At 42.1% G+C, this 23,614-nt stretch overlaps 1 protein-coding gene across 1 annotated transcript in view; it reads left to right on the top strand.

Moving 5' to 3' along the window:
* The window catches only part of inpp5d (inositol polyphosphate-5-phosphatase D), a 98,402-nt gene that overhangs the window by 10,430 nt on the left and 64,358 nt on the right, over positions 1–23,614 (top strand). The window contains exon 2 of the mRNA XM_078410727.1: positions 6,639–6,702. Within this exon, the coding sequence (XP_078266853.1) occupies positions 6,639–6,702 (64 nt within the window). The remainder of the gene's footprint in view (positions 1–6,638; positions 6,703–23,614) is intronic.

The raw sequence follows: 23,614 nt of genomic DNA, 5'->3' as shown, positions 1-23,614 counted from the left end.
TTTGTAGGCACTTTAATGCAACAACATAACAAATAATTATATAATAAATAACAATCACTAAACGCTTAGTTATATATTGATGTAAATTAATTACAATGTAAATTAATGAAAATTAGTCAATTAAAGTAAAGGATTGGCTTAATGCGTAACCTGCAACACCATGAACAGGTATTCAATGTACCTTTGTGTATTCAATCCCTGCACCATTTTTCAAGGTGTGTGTCCTTTCTCTCCGAGTTGGCATCTTGAGATTATATATTTTATGTTATCGAAAGATAACCAAGCAAAGAAAACCAATGATGGCAATGTCTTGCATCATCCAACTGTTCACACAACTTAAGTTTGATGAATAATTGGTATCAGCAACATGGAATGTCCCTTCTTAAAATTTACAGAAAAGCTGAAAAAAATACTGCTGTCTTGCAATTAATATATACCATCCCGGGTTTCATTTTTTCTCTATTCTCCTGAGATCCGAGCGATTAATGTGCTTAAGAAAGATTCATAGATAAGGTGGTTTTACTTGAAAGCCAAAAGCATTTCACAGTATCTTCAAAACTAATGGCTCCTGTAATGTAATAAATGTGGCAGTAAATTTAGACAAATAACAATATGATTTATGACAGAGTGCATTCATCTGAGAGATCTTAATTGAGGGATAAATATTAGCTATGATACCATGGAGAAATTCCCTGCACTATATCAAAATGCTTTCCTGAGATTTTGATATTGATTTTTTTTTGTGTGTGTATTTAAAAGTGTTCTAATGTGCAGGACTGTATTGGGATTATCAGTCTGGATTGTGTGGTTCTGTTTTGTTTTTTTGCAGTGAGTTTTGAACTCAAAATCCTCCAACCAGAAACCAAGAATGTACCAAAGAGCCACAGTTGATGTACACAGACCAGCCAAAACATTATGACCACCTGCCTAATATGCTGTTGGTCCTCCATGTGCAGCCCCATACACAGCAGGGTGCGATGCACTGTGTATTGTGACACATTTCTCCCGTGACCACCATTAAAATTTTCTGTGACTTGTGCCACAGTAGACCTTCTGTCGGTTCAGACCAGATGGGAAAGCCTTCATTGCCCTCGCGCATCGACAAGCCTTGGGTGCCCAACATCCTGTTGCTATTTTTTGCGGTTTGTCCCTCCTCGGACCACTGTCGGTAGGTATTCACCACTGCTGACTGGGAGCATCCCACAAGCCTTGCCAATTCAGAGATGACCTAGTCGTCTGGCCATAACAATTTGGCCCTTGTTGAAGTCGCTCAGGTCTTTACTCCTGCTCATTTCTCCTGCATCCAACACATCTACTTCAAGAACTGACTGTTCACTTGCTGCCTAATATATCCCACCCATTGACAGGTGCCATTGTAACAGGTAATCAATGTTATTCACTTCACCTGTCAGTGGTCATAATGTTTTGGCTGATCGGTGTATAATATGGACTGTTTCTCACCAAAGCAAGATTTTGGCACCTTCCATTATCAGTGATTACACTCTTGAAATTTATGCCTGAATTAATTAATGAATTCAAACTTCATTCTAAAAGTTTGATTATACAATCTTCAGGCCATAGATTAAACAAAAGGACTGCAAATCGTTTTTGCTACTTGGAAACTCCCTGGAAATGATTTGCTCACCTCAGAAGTTAGATGGAGAGTTATTCCTGTGTAGTCCTTTGTTAACATGCACAACTTCAGGCATGCATAAGACCATCAGAATCTGGTTGAAACTTTTACTAGATACAATCGTCATTATCTATCAGGTCAACACCGCAAGAGATTGGTTAGAGTTGGAAGAGATGTTTAAATATTTTCATTTAGGAGCCAAGAGAAAGACCTTCTTGATTATACAACGATAGGATTATTCTGTCAGGTGTGATATGCAATGTTTATCACTGTGTTGCAACATTAACCTCCATAACAGTGCAATATTTCATTTACAATTCCCACACCAAACTAAACTGTCATGCCACAATTTTGATAACGGTTGATTTGAGGAGTTTTGTTAATTTGAGGAGTTTTGCAAATATGTGAGTGCAAGTGTGGGTTTGGGTGCTATTGCATTTTGTACAGACTTAAGAATTTGACAAGGTCATCTTGTTGGAGAACCAACTTTATTCAGCTCCACATAATGAAATGCAAATAACCCTCTGGGAAGAGGAACAAAAGGCAAATCACACTGACAGATGGAGAAGGGGAAGTGATAGTGAGAAATGAAAGCTGTTCTTCCCACAGTACAACGAGTTGGGAAAGACATGTGCACACATGTAGGGAAACACTGTAAAGTTTGATACAAAGTAATATCCTGGTTAGGATTTATGGGAATATTATCAGAATTTGCTGATGACACTAAGCTTGGAAATGTTAAAAACATGAAGAAAGATAATGACAGAATTCAGGGATGAATTGGTAATATGGGCTACCGCATGGCAGGTTTAATTTAATACAGAAATGTGCAGTGACATTGCAGTAAGTATGAGGAAAGGCAATTTCAACTACATTTTAATGGGATTTGTTTCAACTGTATGGTTTGATGGTGAAGATTTTGAAAGTTGTAGGTCAATTTAAAGATCCCATTTTCTATTAGAGAATATAAAAAACAAGAAACGATGCAAAAGCTTTATAGAAACAAAGCTTGCATTGCAGTGGGAGTATTAGGTTCTTAGGAGTATTAGGAACAGCTAATTTTAGCTAACGGCTAACAAAAGGGTAGTAGAATTGCAGTTGGATTTCTAAGTTCTTGTACAGTACCCTGCTTACAAATAAAGGCTATTACATTGTTTAGTGTACCTGCATGTTCTGTGATTTGTGCACCTGGATCTATGGGCCAAAGCTGGACAACTCGGAAATAATCCAATTTGGGATTAAGATCAATACCATCTGCTGTTTGTTGCAATGGAACCTTCCAGAATTTTCCAAAACAACCCTTTCTGTCCTCTGAAGAATACAAACAGCAGATCTGATGGAGTGTGGTTCGAGTGTCAACTTTCAGGTGAAATCTTTACCTCAAACACGAGTTTTGTCCATTCTCTTGGTATAGTGTAAACATTCTCCTTCCACTATAACTGAAAGGGACTTGGTGATGTATTCCTGGTGTCCTGGCCAAATGAATTCCCTCAAGTATCTGCTCATTACCCTGTTGATTTTTGAAAAACTTTGCTAGGTAGAAATTACATTTCTCCTGTATCAGGACTTCATTAAGGAATCAGAGAATAATATTGTTATAGTTAAACAGCACAGAAACCCATCAGCCCACCATATCCATGCCAATCTTTTTGTCTATTTACTAATCTTATTTGCCTATTTTAGGACTGTATCTTTCCTTACCTTGCCCTTTAACGTGTCGCTCTAAATACCTCTTGGTGTGGATGGTTGTCAAAGACTATCAATAAATGCAAGTTCTTTCTGTACTGGAGCATTACACAGCATAGAAGGTTGCATTGACAATGCACCAACAATGCTGATAATGATGGCCAGATTTGTATAATGTGTCCAAACCCTTCTGAAAGGCTTAAAATAATACAGAAGCACACTTTTCCAGGCCCTTGTGTTATAAATGTAGAAGAAAGAATGACAACTATAATGAAAGCAGAAAGCTGGAAACACTCAACAGGTCAGGCTGCATCTGAGGAAGGAAAAGTAGAGTTTACAGTACAAGGTAAAGACATTTTGTCAGAAGTAATAAGTCTGACAATGGGTCTTTCACAGGAAATGTAAACTTTTTCTCAGCCAACATCTGAAGAATGAGTGAAATGTTTCCAGCATTTCTTGTTTTTATTACAGATTTTCAGCAATTGCAGTTTTTGTGTTTTTCAGTGATATAAAGCTCTTCACTACCAAGGTAATTAATAATATCAGAGGAGGAAACAGTTACTTAACTTGAAAGGTAAATCCAGGGTGCGTTTATTAAAGCTTAAAACAAAAAACCTTAAAGGCTTTAGAGGTTGAAAAGGAACTTCCCTCCATTATATAACAAACACCACACTACCAAAGAAAGCTGTTGACAAGAGTCATATCATATCATATCATATCATATCATATCATATCATATATATACAGCCGGAAACAGGCCTTTTCGGCCCACCAAGTCCGTGCCGCCCAGCGATCCCTGTACATTAACACTATCCTACACCCACTAGGGACAATTTTTACATTTACCCAGCCAATTAACCTACAACCAACACTTTCCTTTGCAAGTAGAAACACAGAACTGCAGATGCTGGTTTACCAAGGAAAGACACAAATCTCTGGAGTTCCATGTACTGCAGGGAAGCTGCCTGATTCACTGAGTTACTCCAGCATTTTGTGCCTTTCCTTTCTTTTGCAAGGAATGAATTGTTGTACGTTAATGATGTATCATTTTTAATGTGAACTTTGCAAGGACTTTTGTTTTGTCTGAGTTCACGTTTAGGATTTCTCTTTATTCTGACACTGAGATCTGGACAGAATGAATGGATGAGCTCTGATGTGGTGGTCTCACGCACTGGGATTGTGTGGTACAGTAGGATTATCCTTCCAACTGGGTCTAGGAGAATACAGAGGCCTATATTATCCTTTCAAGTCAAGTCAAGTCAAATTTATTTGTCACATACATATACACGATGTGCAGTGAAATGAAAGTGGCAATGCCTGCGGGTTGTGCACAAAAAGAATTACAGTTACAGCATATAAATAAAGTTAATAAATTACTATTAGTGTCGACAAAAATTTAGTCTCTGGGGTTATAAAAGTTGACAGTCCTGATGGCCTGTGGGAAGAAGCTCCGTCTCATCCTCTCCGTTTTCGCAGCGTGACAGCGGAGGCGTTTGCCTGATCGTAGCATCTGGAACAGTCCGTTACTGGGGTGGCAGGGGTCCCTCATGATCTTGCTTGCTCTGGATCTGCACCTCCTGATGTATAGGTCCTGCAGGGGGATGAGTGTAGTTCCCATGGTGCACTTCTCTGTCTTATATTCTGATGTAGTTTGGTGTCTTTGGAAGATTCTCCCCCTTAACAATCACCTGCTTGTAACTTTCTAATGCCTGTCTACTTGGCTTGTATATATAACATGATCATGGCTTTTAGGTAATGGCCTTGGTCTATAACTACCATGGTTGATTCTCAACATAAAGTAGTGCGTTTGAGCTTGGTTCCAGATTTAAGAACTATACTTGTTCCACATTAGAGTTGAGTGAGGTACTAAATGACATACTATTTTCTGATTTGCATTAAAACATTATTAAAGCAGTAACCCACTTATTCCCATTTGAAGACACGTTTCCATAGTCTAAGGGCATTACAACATTCTCTCAATGTTCTGTTTGACATTTGTTCCGCAACAAATAAAAAATATATATCTGCCCATTTATCTCCTATCCTACATGGGCAGCATCTTATTTTGCAGAGGTTGGTTGTCACCTTTCTCTGTATTATAATATTCCTAGCCCACAGTAAGTTATATTGAATGTGTAAAACCAATGAAAATGAAAATTTAAATCACATTCTCATTTTTGCCCAAAGATTCACCTTGGCTGTGAAACAAATTTCGACATTGATGTCACTAACATTTTGTTGACTGGTATAGTTACAGTTAGCCTTCATTTCTGCCTTGAAGATGTTGGGATCAACCGAGTCTACGCCAGTTTTCAGAGCAATCCCATTAGTCTCAGCTCCTTATTTATGTCCCAGTAATCTATTCTTTCCAGTCAAAAGCTCCCATTGGAGTGCAGCGTAGGGTCACCAGGTTAATTCCCGGGATGGCGGACTGACATATGATGAAAGAATGGGTAGACTGGGCATGTATTCACTGGAATTTAGAAGGATGAGAGGGGATCTTACAGAAGCATATAAAATTCTGAAGGGATTGGACAGGCTAGATGCAGGAAATTGTTCCCGATGTTGGGGGAGTTCAGAACCAGGGGTCATTGTTTAAGAATAAGGGGTAGGCCATTTAGGACTAAAATGAGGAAAAACCTTTTCACCCAGAGAGTTATGAATCTGTGGAATTCTCTGCCGCAGAAGGCAGTGGAGGCCAATCACTGGATGTTTTCAGGAGTTAGATTTAGCTCTTGGGGTTAACGGAATAAGGGATATGGGGAAAATGCAGGAATAGGGTACTGATTTTGGATGATCAGCCATGATCATATTGAATGGTGGTGCTGGCTCGAAGGCCGAATGGTCTACTCCTGCACCTATTTTCTATGTTTCTATAGTCGCCCATTAGCCCACGGGCATGTCTTTGGGACGCAAAAGGAAGCCAGAGCACTCGGGAAATTCATGTAGTCTTGGGAAGAAAATGGATTTTCCACAAGTCATTGTCCCAGATCATGATCAGACCCAGGCAGCGAGAGGTCTGTATAGCAGGAATGCCTACTGTATTACTCCTGCCATGTAACACCAAGCTTGTAAACTGATAGGAAGGATTCCACATCGACAGGCCAATTTCCCAGTGGGAATACTAACAATCTCACTTGTAGAGGTGATTGAAAACCGATATGGAAAAAGTACGAGGTGCGACCAAATTGGTGAGATGTTCGACCCTTCTTTGGTGGGGGTGGGAGTTGGCCAAGTGTGGTCAGGTAGGTGCTCTAAGGTAATTGTGAATAATCCATTTGAACCAAGCATCATTTTCTTGTTTCCTTGTTTCTTCTAGGTATGAAAAATCCATCTACACTTATAGGATTTTTATAAATGAAGACAATTTATTGTCCATTCAGGTAGGTGATCACATTAAACTAAATCCTGAACTGCAATCAAATTTGTGACCTTTTAAATGTTGGAGAGCAGAGGTATGTGAAAGATCATAAGATGAGACTCATTCCAAATATGGACCACACATCAAAGATACAGCAACCAATGTTATAATAAATGGTACTAAAAGTTTGTGATAGTGAGTGAGGATGGACCTCTTGCATAACCAGTAGAACAATTCACGTTCTGCGAGAATTGGGTGTGACTCATTTCTTGACTTTGATATCAAGATTTGAATGATCACCATTTGAGACCTGAGGAGAAGTTTTGTTGTTTTTGCTCCAAGGTTGTGTGAGTCCCTCAGGAGGCTGTTTGGAAATAATGAGGGGAGGATGGTCATACAGTTTAACATAGAGTTGGTGCCGAAAGCTTTGTGTTCTCATTGTACTTTAGCAGTTCATTTCGGGATCTATTGGTGCAGGTGCATTGTAAATGTTTACTGGAACAGCCAAATGGAGTTGGAGTACTTCAGTTCACAAAATGCTGCCTGCTTGTAAAACACGTGTGTGTGTGAATAGCAGCTGTCCTGGCAAGAAACAGAATGAAGGAAGAAACGACGAAACGTCTCTAAAGTGGTTAGATACTGTGGAGCCACATCAAAATGGGTTTGCAGTTGAAGTCAGAGTTATGACTGCGCAATCACTGCACTTATGTCAGCGGATAGTCACTGGTTGATTCTGTGGAAACAACCACTTACATTTATATAGCAGCTATGGGAATTTTTTCAATAGAACGTTATGGGTTGCTTTATGTCAAATGGCCTCCTGGCAAGACATTTTCTTTTTTAACAGAATCCATTTGAACAATAAGAAATGAAGCGACTTGCATTTTTGCAATGCTTTTCATAACCACAGGACATCCCACATATTTTCATAGACAGATTGACAAGTCAAAGTGTGTTCACTCTTTTTGTAAGAATCCAGCAGCGGCTGATTTGTTGAATATTTTCACCCACAAACTAATTTGTTTTCAAACTGTGTTTTATTTTCTTTCGAGAGATAAATAATGCACGAGACGTGAGGGAGAATTCCCCAGCTCTTTTAGAGGGCAAGGGGGTGGGTGGGGGTGGGGGGGGGGGGGGGGGGGGGTGGTGTTCAAGACCATCTGAAATGGAAAGCATGGACCTGTCTGAAAGATAGTTCCATAATGCAGCACTCTCTCTGTACCAACAACATGTAGGCCTAGACTTGTGTATGCTTGAGTTGAACCCATTGTTTTTGATTCATAAGGAAGAATGGTATCCTTAAGCAAATTATATGTCAGTGAGCTCTAATGGTGAATTCACCACAGTCATGAAAAATTCCTGCTTTAAGAGAAAGGTCTGGTGATCAAGTTGGAAGAACGACTTCAGCAATTCACTTCATGGTTCTGCCCAGTGGCTATTGCTGCGAAGTGATAGTTGACAAAGAAAAACTGAAGCTATTAGGCGACCCATTTACAACAGTAAATGTGGAGAAAAATTGTTGAACAAATATTTATAGATGTGAGAATTCATCCCCGCCCCCCCCCCCCCCCCCGCCCCCCACCCAAATATATTTAAAAATGGATCAATCTCTCACCAAGTTCTCAGAGGAAAACTAGAGCAAGTAAATGCAGCTAAAGGACATTTGGGAATACCACCACAATTTAGCTCTCCTCCATTCAAACTCCATTTAAAAGTTGGGTTGCTTGACATGACCTGGGTCAGGGAGGGTGAGGGAACATATTGCTCTGGGTATGGTGTACTGCATAGTGTATCGTAGGCCTTAGCAGACTGACCGCAAGTGTTTGGTGAGACGGTTGCGAGACTGCGCTTCGTCTCATCAATGTACAGGACGCCACATTGGGAACACCTGATGCAGTAGACGAGGTTGGAGGAGGTGCTCGTGAACCTCTGTCTCATCTGGAAGGACTGCTGGGGTCCCTGGATGGAGGTGAGGGAGGAGGTTTAGGGACAGGTGTTACATCTCCAGTGGTTGCAGGTGAATGTACTTGAGGAGGGGGTGGTTTTGATGGTTTGGGTAGTCTGTCAAGGCCTACCGCATCTCCAGTTCTTTATTTTTACATTTTGAATATTTAATATAAATATATTTCAGATTTTATTTCCAGAATACACAACTTTTCTTCTGTGTTAGTCAACACCTGCCAGATATCTGGTTGGAGTTTTTTCCAAACAACTTTGTACATTTCCCCTCACTAAATTTAATACTTTCAGCAAACTTGAAAACTAAAAATGGGCCGTTATTCTCTGCTGCAGCCAAGCACAGAATGATTGAATCTAAGTGACACCCTATCTTTAACTGTACCTCCACTTACTATAGGTGGTAATTGCACCAATTCTGGCCATGCTATAACTTACATGATGAGTTCACTTCCACCCTTTTGTCTGGCGTATTCAAGGACCTCTTCAACCTCTCTCTGCGGTCTGAGATTTCTACCTGAATCAAAAGGGCGGACCAATACCCAAGAGGAGCAAGGTAACCTGCCCCAATGACTAGCGTCAAATAACACTCGCATCCTTCGTAATGAACTGCTTTAAGATGTTGGTTATGTGGTGAAATGACCTGGATCTGATACAATTTGCGCATCACTGCAACAGATCAGCAGCAGATGCTAATTCACTGGGGCTCCATTCTGCTCTGGACTGTCTGGATAACAGGAACACACGTACATCAACTATAGCTTGGTGTTCAACACAATCATCCGCTCTAGACTTATCACTAAGCTCATAAACCCGGGCCTCTGTACATCTCTTTGCAACTGGATCTGTGACTTTGTCATCGGTAGATCTTAATCGGAACTGATTGGTACAACATCTCACCTCAGTGACTATCAACAGAAGTGTACCTCAGGGATGTGTGCTTAGCTCCCTGATCTATCCTCTTTTCAATGTCATGTACCAGGGCCCGGTACAACTGTAGGAGCAAAGAGGTCCTTCTACAGTTGTACCGGGCCCTGGTGAGACCGCACCTGGAGTACTGTGTGCAGTTTTGGTCTCCAAATTTGAGGAAGGATATTCTTGCTATTGAGGGCGTGCAGCATAGGTTCACTAGGTTAATTCCCGGAATGGCGGGACTGTCGTATGTTGAAAGGCTGGAGCAATTAGGTTTGTATACACTGGAATTTAGAAGGATGAGGGGGGATCTTATTGAAACATATAAGATAATTAGGGGATTGGACACATTAGAGGCAGGAAACATGTTCCCAATGTTGGGGGAGTCCAGAACAAGGGGCCACTGTTTAAGAATAAGGGGTAGGCCATTTAGAACGGAGATGAGGAATAACTTTTTCAGTCAGAGAGTGGTGAAGGTGAAGGTGTGGAATTCTCTGCCTCAGAAGGCAGTGGAGGCCAGTGGAGGCCAGTTCGTTGGATGCTTAAGGATAGCGGAGTGAGGGGGTATGGGGAGAAGGCAGGAACGGGGTACTGATTGAGAGTGATCAGCCATGATCGCATTGAATGGCGGTGCTGGCTCGAAGGGCTGAATGGCCTACTCCTGCACCTATTGTCTATTGATTCACCAATGACACCTCTGTTGTTGGCTGAATTGGTGATAGTGATGAGTCGGCATACAGGAGAGAGATAGAACACCTGGTTGAGTGGTGCCGCAACAAAATCCTCTTGCTTGACGCCAACAAAGTGAAGGAACTTGACTTCAGAAGGTGGAAGTCGGGATACCAATGCCAGTTTTCATTAATGGGTGGGTGGTGGAGAGAGTAAACAGCTTCCAATTCCAGACCTTTAACATCTTGGATGACCTGTCCATCCTGTCCATCCTGTCCTATTCAAGAGGACATGGATTACACCATATGCTCCAGTGCCTATACCTCCTAAGAAGTTTAAAGAGATTTGGTATGTCACTGAATATTTTAACAAACTTCTACAGATATGCATCGTAGAATGTTTATTTTGATTGGTACTATCATGGTGCGAGGGTGATGGACTCAGTCCTGCCCCTCACAAACCGAGCCTTCCCCATCATTGAAAGCATCTGTGTGACCAAAGCATCAAGAAGGCGTCATCTATTAATGAGGATCCCCATCTGTGCCGTGCTCTCTCCTCACTGCTATAGGACAGGAGGTACAGAAGCCTGAAGTCCCACACCAACAGGTTCAGGAACAGCATTTTTCCTCCAACCATCCAATTCTTGAGCTGACTTCCACAACTACAATCCTATCTCAGCAATGGAACATTTCGAACCACCTCATGCACTACCGTAGACTCGTTTTCTAATTGTGTTTTGCAATGGCTCTTTTTTCTACACGGTATTATTAATTTCACCTTGTTATAGAATTTGGGTATCCGTTCTATTTTGTGAATTTATCTGAGTCAACGTGCCTGTGAGGATGCTGCAAGAAAGATTTTCATTGTACTTCTCACTCATTTGTATTTGTGTGTATGACAATAAACCTGACCTGACTTGAGTGTTCTGCTTCAGCACTTTGAGGAAGTTGCTAAGGCATTGATTCCAAGCTACTCGCAAAGAGCTTCTGCAAAAGCGGAAGATGCATTTGTATTTTGTCTGACATGGTCTGCAGCTGAACAAAACCGATGAGATTTGCTGCGTTACTTAACTTTTACAGTGCAGTTCCTTTGCCTCCCTTCCCCCTCCAAGTTTTTGTCTCCATGCTCCAGCTCATACATTTTGGCTGTGTCTCTTGTACTTGAACAGGAACACTGGTCCAGCCTTTTCCAGCCACAAATTCTAAGATTTCAGTGGGGGAAAAATAACAAAAGTTATGTCCAACTTCAATGGAGATCTTGAGCAGTTTGCACATAATGGAGAGGTTGAGTAACAGGCTGAAATCTAATCAAGTTGCTTGAATGGTTAATATACGGAGAGGTACCAAATGAGTGAGTTATAGACTGGAATCTAATTGAGACATTTGGGAGAGTTTATTTATGGAATATTTGCATAGTGACAATATTCTCTGCCAGAGAGGAATTGATTATGTATATCTCTTCCATCTAGTTGAATGATTTCACTGCTGTAGTGAATAAGTAGGAAGGAGCTGTAGATGCTGGTTTACACCGAAGATAGACACAAAACACTGGAGTAACTTAGTGGGAAGGCAGCATCTCTGGAAAAGAAATAGGTGACGTTTCAGGTAGACCCTTCGTCTGAGTCTGAAGAAGGGTCTCCACCCAAAAAGTGACCTATTCCCTTTCTCCAGAGATGCTGCCTGACCTGCTGAGTTACTCCAGCATTTTATGTCTATCTTTGCTGAGTCTGATTTCATCCATGTAATATTTAGATATAGAACCTCCACTGATTATGGCATGGTTCCGTCCCTGAGAACAGTTCGATGTAAGTGCAGCCGCAAACAGAGTTCCCACCCAGCAGACGATGCCTGCAGGCACATCAAGCCCACCCGTCTCCCAAAAGCTCGTTCATATGTATGGCCATACGTAATTCAGGCATTCATAAACTGGGGAGGTCCATGTACCAATCCGCTTTTACTCCGTGACTTTATGAGGGGAAATTACTATAGTTTTGGTCCATTTCCTCTTCATCAATAAACAATAATATCAAAGTGTTAAGAGTCAGGCATTCTTAAAACACAAAAAAATACTTTTGGAGGAACTCAGCATCTGCGGAGGGAAATGGACAGATGGGACAGGTGCCATCTTCAGAGGTTTTTACTCAGGATTCCAGCATCCACAGTCCCTTGTGTCTCCATTCTTCCAGTACATTTGTGGGCCAACTGCTCGGGAAGACTTGCAAACATAATCTCTTGTTCAATGATTTCCTGCCTTTTTCTCAGTGCCTCACATGAATTGAAGCATCCCAGGTGCAATGACTGTTCCACAAGTCACTTGCAGACTACACATGGGATAGTCTTTGCTTTCACCCAGCACTTCGCTCGATGTAATAATGCAACTCTCACCATTTCTCTAAATACTAGCTGTTGCTTATTCCAGCTTTACGTCTTGATCTAAGAATACATCAAAGAATGGCCAGAATTAGCAATGCAGCTCGTATTCATGAGATTAAGAATGTTTAATTGTCATATGCACTGAAACAGAACAATGAAATTTGTACGCAGCAGAATAACACTTCTGTGAACGCAGTACTCAATAGATGACATAATAAACAACCAAAAAAAGTTCAATAAGTTTAAAAAAAAACAAATTAGTGCAAAACAAAAAAGCCAAAGTCCCTATTGCAGTCGAGACAGTTCATGGTTCAAGGTTTAGTTGGCGTTTGTGGGCTTCAGTAGTTTAATGGTGTAGGGAAGAATCTGGTCAAGAATTTAAGACTCCTGTACCTTCATGTTCCAAAATAAAAACAAAAAGAGTCCTTAGTTACTAGAACGTTTTTCTGGATAGCCACAGCAGTTATTTCATTAACTTCCATTTATTTTGAGTTTTCAACTCTGTTATTGCAACAAATCTAGAGAAATCCCAAAGAAAAATTTGGAGCTCTAATTATTAAGACCACTTCCTACCAAGCTCTCGTCAGATACATCACATACAAAAGCTCAGTGCAAAAGTGTCTTTACATTTATTCATGCAACATGGGCATTGGTCTTCAAGGCCAAAATGTATTCTCATCTCTAATTGCCCTTCAAAGTGTTGTTGCACTAACTTGAACCTTGCCAGGACTTATGACGAGCTTCCCTTCATGCTGCTAGAGTAGGAAAATACAAAATGTAGAGCAGTGACCACAACGGAAGACCAAAATTTTTCCAAGTCTGGGTAGCGTAGGACTTGGAGATGAAGATCTCAATTGCTTTCTGCCTCTGGCCTTCTAGAGTTAAGGTTTTGCAAAGAAACCCGAACAAGCAGCAGCAGTACACTTTGTAGATGTTACTCACTATAGCCACTACACCAATAGTGTGAGCAGTGAATGTTTTTAATGGTTGATGGAGTGCCAGTGAAACAGGTTTTTCCCAGATGAGATTAAGTTGTTTTGAATGCTTGAATTGAACTCATCCCGGCAATGGAGTATATTCCACTACATTACGAAATTGTACTTTATAGATAGTGGACTGGCTTTGGGCTTGGTAGCTGATTTCCTATTGCTTTTATCTAACATCTGTCCTACCCTCGTATTTTTGTGGTTAATTCTGTTATAGTTCTGATGGTGAGGTATGAAGCAATGGTAATGTCAGGAAGCGTTTCTTAGACTCTCTTGTTGGAAACTGCCATTGCTTGGTACTGGTATAGGGCAGATATCTGTCACTACTTGCCAACAACATGAAAATGAAACTGAGAACTGTTCAATCAGCAGCAAATATCCCCTTCTGATGTAATGGAGGGAAGGTCATTGTCAAAGCAACTGAAGACATTTAAGCCTACTAGAATGACCATTGTTCTATGCAAAGGGTCTCGACTCAAAACATCACCCATTCCTTCTATCCAGAAATGCTGCCTGTCTCGCTGAGTTACTGCAGCATTTTGTATCTATCTTTGGTTTAAACCAGCATCTGCAGTTCCTTCCTACACATTGTTCTATGAAAACTGAGTATAACTATATGGTACAGAAAAAAGAATGCTAGAAGAACTTAGCGAGTCAAACGGCATCTGTGGAGGCAAAAAGTGTATGTTGACGTTTCAGGTTAAAAACCTCCACCAGATTCTAGCTTCTGCAGGCTCTCCTGTCTGCATTGAATGGCTTTATGGTCCTTGGAGTATCACATTGTTTTTCCTTAAGTTTCAGAACACCGTTTGGAGATGGCATTGTAGTGGGATTTATTTGTTATAAGTAGGAGTGACTTTTTATCCCTTGAGAGTCCACAAACATATTTACATGATGGTTTGCTTTTTTTCTTGCTAGTTGGAATAACAAGTCCTGCATCTGGCAATCTGACATTATGTGTACCTGTTCATTTGGAGCGGCAGTGGTTAATTGTTCAATCAACTGCCCTGCAAGCGCTGAACCATGAAGAATGTTTCACTCCAATCCGATGGCACCTCCATCGGCCATTTTATATCAAGTGGGAGCATGAACCCTTCATTTTGTCGCTTTCACAAAAACCTTCTGTACTTTTTCACATTTGGATTCTGCTTAATTTCAAATGGGCTGGTCGAAAAACGGAAACTTATTTAGCCTGAAAGTTTATTCCTTTTTTTAAACTTAAGATCAATATACAGTACAGCTGTTTTCTTTGTTACAGGATGCTCGTTTATCTGAGTAGAAACTCCAACTCCTGCAACAGCAGTTATTTAACTCCATTTGGCAGCTGTATTTTGTTTATTGTTCCCCTTCCTGTGACTGCAAGCAGCTTCGAGAGCTAAAAGCAATCCTTTGCAACTTTAACGTTTCAGCCTCTCTGACGAGTTTTTTTTTGTCGCTGAAAAATGCTGGTGGTTTCGTTGCAATGAGCATCATGCAAACCACAATTGCCTCAAGTCTTGTTCATCAATCCATGGGATAGCTGTCTAATGGGCCGTCCAGTTTCACCAGCCATGTGGCCTGTGGCTCAGTGATAGCTCTCTTGCCTCCAACTCAGAGTTGCATTCACATCCCACACCGCTCACCAGTCTAGACTAATGATCCAACCATGCTAAGCGAGCACTTCACTGTTTAAATTGCTCAATGAGATGTCTCTTGGTATTCTTCTATAATAATCTGACTGTGATTCCCATTAAACAAAAAGTTGATTATTGGATCTTTGATTTTTTTAAATTGGTCTGCACTGCACCAATTTTCCAAGATTAAAACTAGCTTGACAGAACTGAGGAGCTTTTTAAAGGTATCTTGGAAGTGTTAAAGGTGCTGTATGAATATGAGTCTTTCTTTGGGCTTTGATGGCGAAGTAGTAAAATTAATGGGCCTACAGGCCTGTGACCTGAGTTTACATCCCACAATTCTTTATCCACAGAGTTTAATTTAACTTCATAGTTTGCAATTTTTCTAACACAAGACAGTCAACATTTTTAGTGAGTCAATCACTCCCTCGTTAAGAAACTAACCTCTCTTTCCTTGGCACAGGTTAAAAGAGGCAAGTTCACCTCCCTGGGTACTGAGCCTTGACGAGAATATGTGCAAAACCTTTGCATACCCTTTTGGCCTTTGCACATAGCCCTCCCAAAATTGCCTGGAGTGTATGGATAATGCTCAAGGGATTATGATAGTGGGGCTTTTGTTTTGGAAAGCAGTGTTCAGAAAGCAATCTGGGAGAATCCTACATCTTTAGAAGAGGTGGGTGAGGAGTTAGTCTCAGTGCAGGCCAGGTATGAGGTTGTCCCTTGCCTAATGCCAATAACATCCTCCTCACAGTGACAGATTGTGTTGCCTTGGAGAGGAAGTGTGAATGCCAGCAGATCGTTTCCACTGCATCCTTCATGGTGTTCAGTTGGAGAAAGGTTCTATTCCGGGAGGTCATAGGAATGTAGACTCCCTGAGGGAAGAGAAGAAATGGAGCACTCTGCACAGTGGCACAGTTTGATGAGCTACTGTCTCATAGCGCCAGAGACCCCGGGTGCCGTCTGTGCGGAGTGTGCTCGCTGTGACCATGTGGGGTTCCTCTGGGTGCGTCAGCTCTCTCCCACATCCCAAAGAATTGTAGGTTAATTGGCCCGTGTGAAATTGCCCCTCATGTGCAGAGAATGAATGAGAAAGTGGCATAACATAGAACTAGTGGGAATGAGATGTCGATAGTCAGCGTGGACTTGGTGATCCAAAGGGCCTGCTTCCATTGCTATGTCTCTAAATGTTAAATTCTAAATTTTAAAATGTCCACTCTCAGGGGTGACCAGTTGCATCTTGCGTCGGAAGCCTGGCTGGCAAACTGGTGAGAGTTGGAAGTGAAAATTATCACTCAGCAGGGCTGCTGGACAGGATTGTCGAAATGGTTCCTAAAGGTCCCAAACAGGCCTGCTGGCCTCTGCTGTGGTACCAGGGGTCGCCAGGGATCCTGTACCCAGTACAACTTGAGCCCTTTCTTGGAAAAGCTCTTGGGGCCCATTCTACCTTACAACAAGCAGTTTCTTTTTGCTTGCAGTCTGGACACTGTAACATATTGAGTGAGTGGGCTTTCCACGGAGGGCTCCTCAATGGGATACCTCCTTGTTTTCCATTTGGGACCCCATAGGTAGGTTACTCAGTGCAGACCAGTGCAATAGACTTTTCCAATACTTCACAAACTCTCAGGTGACCTGTCTTGTATATACAAAATGCATCTCTGTTTAAGTGGGCTGCTCCACTAGTTCTGCCCACACTTCAGTGCCAACCCCCTGAACTTTGGGCAACCATTATGAGGGCGGCAAGTTGGTCTGCTTTTGGGCCTGACCAAGATGGCCATTCACAGGCCCAGACAGTGGACCACTGGGGGAGTCCATCTATCCCAACTGGCTCTCCTCTCCAAGGATATGTTCCTGCATGGATGTCTCTGGAAATGGACAAGGCCAAGTCCACTGGTGTGTTGATCATCTTCCAGGACCAGTATGCACCACAACATGTGGAGAGCTGGAGTAACTCAGCGGGTCAGGCAGCATCTCTGGAGAGAAGGAATGGGTGATGTTTCGGGTCGAGACCCTTCTTCAGGAGAGTGGGCGGGATAGAGATAGAATGTAGTCCAAGACAGTAAGATTGGTGGGGGATCCGGGAAGGGGGAGGCGATGGAGAGAGAGGGAAAGCAAGTGCTAAGCTACCCAGGAGAAAAAAAAGGCGACAATGAAAGGAGTTGCGTAAAGGGTCAGAAGGAACTTAATGTTACATTTGTTGCAGTTACCGATGAGGCCATGCTTGGAGTATTGTGTTCAGTTTTGTTCCCCCTGCTATAGGAAAGATGCCATTGTTGGAAAGTGCAGGAAGAATTTACAAGGATGTTGCCAGGTCTTGAGGGACTGAGCTATAGGGAGAGGTTGGGCAAGGTAGAGCTTTATTAGAGTATAGGAGGCTGAGGGATGATCTTGTAGAGGAGTGGGGGGAGTCATGAGGAGAATAAATAGGGTTAATGCACAAAGTATATTTCATGGATAGGAAGCAAGAACTACAGGGCATGGGTTTAAGATGAGAGGGGAAATATTTAACAGGAACCTGAGGGGCAACTTCTTCACACAAAGTGTGGTGGGTATTTGGAATGAGCTGCCAGGGAAAACAGTTGTGGCAGGTACGATAACAACGTTCAAAAGATATTTGGGGAGATACATGGAGAGACTGCAGATGTTGCAATCGTGAGTATAAAATATACTGTGGAGGAACTCCACGGGTCAACAGTACCTGTTACGAAAATGGACAGACAATGTATCAGGTCGGGACCCTTCTTCAAAGTATTAGGACCTTCAGAGTCAGACATTGGAGAGAAAAAGAATAATTGAGAGAGAACAGGTTCTTAACAGCATTCTCTGAGTTTCAAAGTGTGTCTGCTTGGTGGAAAACGAGCTTTTCAATCAGATCAAGACCAATGGGATTTACTTATAGAGGCCAATCATTTGGTTTGGTTGAAATTGCCATGAAAGTTGGGTGTGGAAGAAACTACTTGAAACTTTAAAGATACTACAAAGACATTTGATATCCTTAATACTAAGTGTTCAGTAAAAATGCTCCAACTAGTTTTATTGTATGTGGTTGAGCATCTGTGGTTGTCTTTTCCTCCAGTCTGTTTAACTAAACCAAAATCTAAGATACAGTAGCAATCATTGTGTGACACAGCCACGGTAAAAGTTGTGATGAGAGGCAGGCTTGGTGGTACCTGAGCAATTTAAGTTTGCATCTGGAGTTGTGGTTTCACCAGTGCAATACCCGTTGAACTTTCCTTCCTATTCGCACTGCTATTTATAGCTTCACTATGGCTGAGTACTTTCTGTGGCATTTCTACTGGTCCTACAGGTTTTATCATAATGTGGGAGCAGTTTGGGTGGCACAGTGGCACAGCTGTAGAGTTGCTGCCTCACAGTGCAGGAGACCTGGGTTCCATCCTGACTATGGGTGCTGTCTATATGGGGTTTGTACATTCTCCCTGTGACCGAGCAGGTTTTCACCAGGTGCTCTGGTTTCCTCCCACATTCTAAAGATATGCAGGGTTGTAGGTTAATTGGCCACATCCATGCAATTGTAAGGCGTTCCCTTGATAACCTTTTCCTGTCTGCTTATAGGCTTATGGTTCTATGAGGTCACTTTCCGTGGTCTGTTTAAAAGCCTATAAAGCTTTGTTTGGTTTATTGTTATTGACACATGTACTGAGATGCAGTGAAAAGGTTTTTTGTGTGCTATCCAGGTAAAGCATATCACACATGAGTACAAACAAACCATAAATAGTGACCACAGGTGGTACAAAAAGAGAAGGAAAACAGAGTGCAGAGAGTAATTCAGCGGGACAGGCAGCATCTCTGGAGAGAAGGAATGGGTGATGTTTCGTGTCGAGACCGTTCTTCAGACTTCAGTTACCTGAGACCTGAGTTACTCCAGCATTTTGTGCAGAATATAGTGTATAGTGTTACTACAGCTACAGAGAAAGTGCAAACAAAAAAAGTGCAAGGCTACAAAGAGTAGATTAGGAGATCAGTAATATATCCTTAGCTTATGAGAAGTGCATTTAGCAGTCTAAATATAGTGGGAAAGAATCTGCTCTTGGATCTGCTCTTGTATCTGCTCTTGTATCTGCTTTCAAACATTTGTACCTTTTGTCCGATGGGAGAGAGGAGAAGGGGGAATGACTAGGGTATGTCGGAGAGTTATAAAATCACACAGGATGGAACAAGGAACGTGGCTCGAATTTGTCCATGCCGACCAAGGTGCCCCTGATGATGTTGACTGTTTTCCTGAGGCTGCATGAAGTGTCGATAAAGTTAATGGGGGGGGGGGGGTTTGAGGAAGGTTGGGTAGTGTGAGGGACAGAGCTTTGTCCGCGACTCTGCAATTTCTTGTGGTCTTGGGCAGACCATTAGCCAAACCAAGCTGTGTTGTATCCTGATAGAATGCTTTCTAGGGTGCTTTTGTCGAGATTGGTGAGAGCAATTGCGGATTTGTCAAATTTCCTTACTCATCTGAGGAAGTGGATGCATTAGTGTACTGTCTTAACCATAATGTCATTGTGGTTGGACCAGGACAAATTGTCGCTGATATTTACACCTAAGAACTTGAAGCTCTCGACCATCTCCAGTTCAGCACCATTGAGGCCGACTGAGGCGTGTACTCGATCCGACTTCCTGAAGTCGATATCTAGCGCCTTTGTTTTTCTGGCATTGAGGGAGAGATTGTTGTCTTGACACCACGTTATTAAGCTCTCTATCTTCTTCCTGTTCTTTGCCTTCTCGTCTTTCGCAATCAGGTCCATTATCAGGTCATTTGTAAACTTTTAAATGGAGTTAGTGCAGAATTTGGCTGTGCAGTTGTGAGTGTAGTAAGGGGCAGAGAATGCATCCTTGTGGGACAGTGGTGTTGAGACTTATTTCAGAGGATGTTTTGTCATGTATCCTTACTGATTGCTTTCTGTGGGGCAGGAAGTTAAGAATGCAATCGCAAAGGTGGGTGTTGGGCTATGGGTCCAGGAGTTTGGACATGAGTTTGGTTGGAATTATGGTGTTGAAGATGGACCTGCAGTCAATAAGTTTGATTCTGACGGGGATTGTGCTTGTGGCTTCAAGTGGGTTGACTTTCATGAAGGCCGATCTGACGTGGGTGCAGGTGACTCAAAGCTGTTGAGGCGTGTGACATTATTCAAAATCATAATCATAATCGTAATTTATTAGCCAAATATGTTTTGCAACATACGAGGAATTTGGTTTGCCATACAGTCATACCAAAAAAGCAACAAGACACACAACTACATAAAATTTGACATAAACATCCACCGCAGCGGCTCCTCCATTTTCCTCACTGTGATGGAAGGCAATAAAGTCTATCTTCTTTCCTCCTTTTTCTCCCGCGGTCGGGGGAGTCGAACTATCCGCAGTCAGGGCGATCGAAGCTCCCGCGATCGGGGTGGTGAAGCTCCTGCGATCGGGGTGGTGAAGCTCCTGGGGCTTGGAGCTCCCGAAATCGGTCCCTAATCAAGGGACCACGAGCTCCACGATGTTGAAGCCTGCAGGCTCCCGCGGTTGGAGCTCCCGAATTCGATTCTCCGCAAGAGGCCGCCAGCTCAATGATGTTAGGCCGCAGTGCGGATGGAGATAAGACATGGAAAAAGTCACATCTCCGTCGAGGAAAGAGATAAAATAAATTTCCCCAACCACACCACCCCCCACATAATACAAAACTAAAAGTACACTAAAATATACATTTTACAACAAACTAAAAACAACAAAGAAGGAAAAAAACGAGACAGACTGTTGGAGAGGCAGCCATTGTCGACGCCACCTGGTGATATTCCAATGACCTTCTGTTCAAACCATGCACCAGGGAAGGACATATTGTTGTCAGCAGTACAGCCCAAATGCACTTTATAGCATGCACGCCTTGCCACAATCGACTGGTGTTTTTGTGGTTAAACTGGAGCTCTGTCTTGGTCTTGAATTTTCTCTTGGCATCATTGATGGCTTTGTGAAGGTCGTACATACATTGCTTGCACAGTTTGGGATCATCCGACCTGAAGGCCACAGATTTGGACTTCACCATGGACTGGATCTCATGGCTCATCCATGGTTTCCAGTTGCAGAATAATCAGATAGTCTTCTTTCGCACGCATTCTTTTACACCTTTGGCAAGCATATACTGATGAAGACAGTCACGGCAGAAGCAAGCTCATTCAAATTGGCTGCAGACTGCATGAATATGAACTAGTCCTCTGACTCAGCACAGTCATGTAAGATCTTATCCGCTTCCTTGCACTGTTTCCTTCCACTGGACTGCATTGTAGGGCCAATCTTTCATCATAATAAATATAAATATAATTTCTTCATTCTGGCCTATGCATTCATACTCTGAATTAGTCTAGATTTTTTAATACAAATAGGATGTCAAATGAAAGTTGTGGGTCACAGTTACACAATGGTGCAGCGGTAGAGTTGCTGCCTTACACTGCTTACAGCGCAAAGACCCGGGTTCGATCCCGACTGTTTGTATGTTCGGAATTTCTACGTTCTCCCCGTGACCGCGTGGGTTTTCTCCGAGATCGTTGGTTTCCTCTCTCACTCCAAAGACGTACAGGTTTGTGGGTTAATTGGCTTGGTATAAATGTAAAATTTGTCCCAAGTGGGTGTAGAATAGTGTTAATGTGTGGGGATGGCTGGTCGGTGCAGACTCGGTGGGCCGAAGGGCATGTTTCTGTGCTGCACCTCTAAGCTAAACTAATAATCAGGAGATACTACTGAATACACTTTCCCCTTCTCATTACGATTAGCGTACAGAGTGATTCTTCATAAACTTACTTTAATTTTTGGTAGGCTTAGTTTCTTTATTCTTGGTATTCAGCAAAATGATTCGTAGCTTTTCTTATTTATATTTCTGTGGCACCTTTTACCCACTTGGACCATGAGATGTGGCCATTGTTGCAACCTAAGGAATCAACCAGCCTAATTATACATTACCTCATATAAAGTGGTGTGAAAGTAGCCCAGAAAATTCTTTAATCAATGGTTCAAAGGTACTTTATTTTCGCATGTACAGAAATGAGCAAAGGAAATTCTAGATAATTAGACAACAAGTAGGAGCAAGCTATCTTCTTGTGCCTCCACAAAATTGCAGCTGATTTGGCATTTAGCCTCAACCCCAGCTTGGCTTGAAAACCTAGGAACCTACCTGTCTTGGCCTTGGACAAACATTCACCTGCACACTGAGGGAAGTGCCCTGGTGTTCCTTTAAAAGCCTCATTGCCTGCAGCTTCGCACTAGGTGAACATATCATGTGCTATGTCTAGTAGAAGGGGGCTTCTGCACCCAATTATGGGTGCGTCCATGGTATTGTATCTGAAAAATCATCAAGCACTTTTGCAGCAGTAAACCAGAGCGAGTGAGCCAAGCCTTCAGTGGTGGCCTTGGCCATACATGTTTCTAACTCCTAAGGACAGAGAGCAAATACTAAACCATTTCATATTCTACGAGATACCCAACAAATGAAGAAATTGATCTATAATTAGAAACCACAGCTCAATTTCACCAGGTTTATTTTTAGTAAAAGGGCTTATTTGACTGCAGATGCATCTGGTTCAACTGATTAGAAATCATGTTTAATGCTTGACATGTGACATCTAAAATAAGACTCATTGCTAATTTTCCTGCTCTGACTAAGGGCGACAAATCACAAAACTCTCTGCCTCCCTCTGGTATTCCCTTCCAACACCATGCAGGCAGTTACTATCCAAGCCTTGTCCGGTATTCCCAGGGTGGCATTTTCTTTCAGAGCAGGGACTTCTGAAGCTGATAGCAGCGTTTTTATTTGAACTAAAGTGTATGAACAATCTTTATTTGATGACAATTCAAAATCAATAGGAAATTATTGCCATTGCTGCTACCAGAGCAAAACTATTTTCTCCTCTGTTACTCTCCTCATTTAAATGTTTAGGTTTCTTTTTGAATTGTTCAGGTAAGTGATTATTCAAACTCGCCCTTTGTTGGGAGACACGCACATTCACCTGTGCCAAACCCGTTGATTTCAATTAGTGGTTTCCTTATCCAGACCTGGTTGTATAAGGAAACCACTAAATGAAATCAACTTGCTTGTATGAAGCATATCAACAGGGTTGTATGAAGCACTGTTTCTTATTTTCATTTACAATGCACTTTCATTACAATTTACAATGCACTTTTGAACTCTTTGGAACATGCCTTTCTGCATTTTCCAAGCAAGCCATCATGGATTTTAGTGGGAAGAATTGATCACTGGCTATTAGGGGTTATTATGTTCTGGCATAAAGGGATGTGGCTGGGGCTTTTGTGGTGGGGATTTTGATGGAACTTAATGTAGGTGCGGATTGTGCCAGGGGATTTTTGGTGATCCATCTTGTGGGTGAAGCCTGTGGTTGAGGCTTCTTGCGGATGCGGTTAGTAGTTGGCGAGCAGGTGAGCAGGGCCTG

Source organism: Rhinoraja longicauda, chromosome 13, assembly GCF_053455715.1.
Source record: "Rhinoraja longicauda isolate Sanriku21f chromosome 13, sRhiLon1.1, whole genome shotgun sequence".
Classification (NCBI taxonomy): Eukaryota; Metazoa; Chordata; class Chondrichthyes; order Rajiformes; family Arhynchobatidae; genus Rhinoraja; species Rhinoraja longicauda.
Note: the sequence above shows the minus strand (reverse complement) of the source record. Positions and strands in the feature narration are given on the sequence as shown.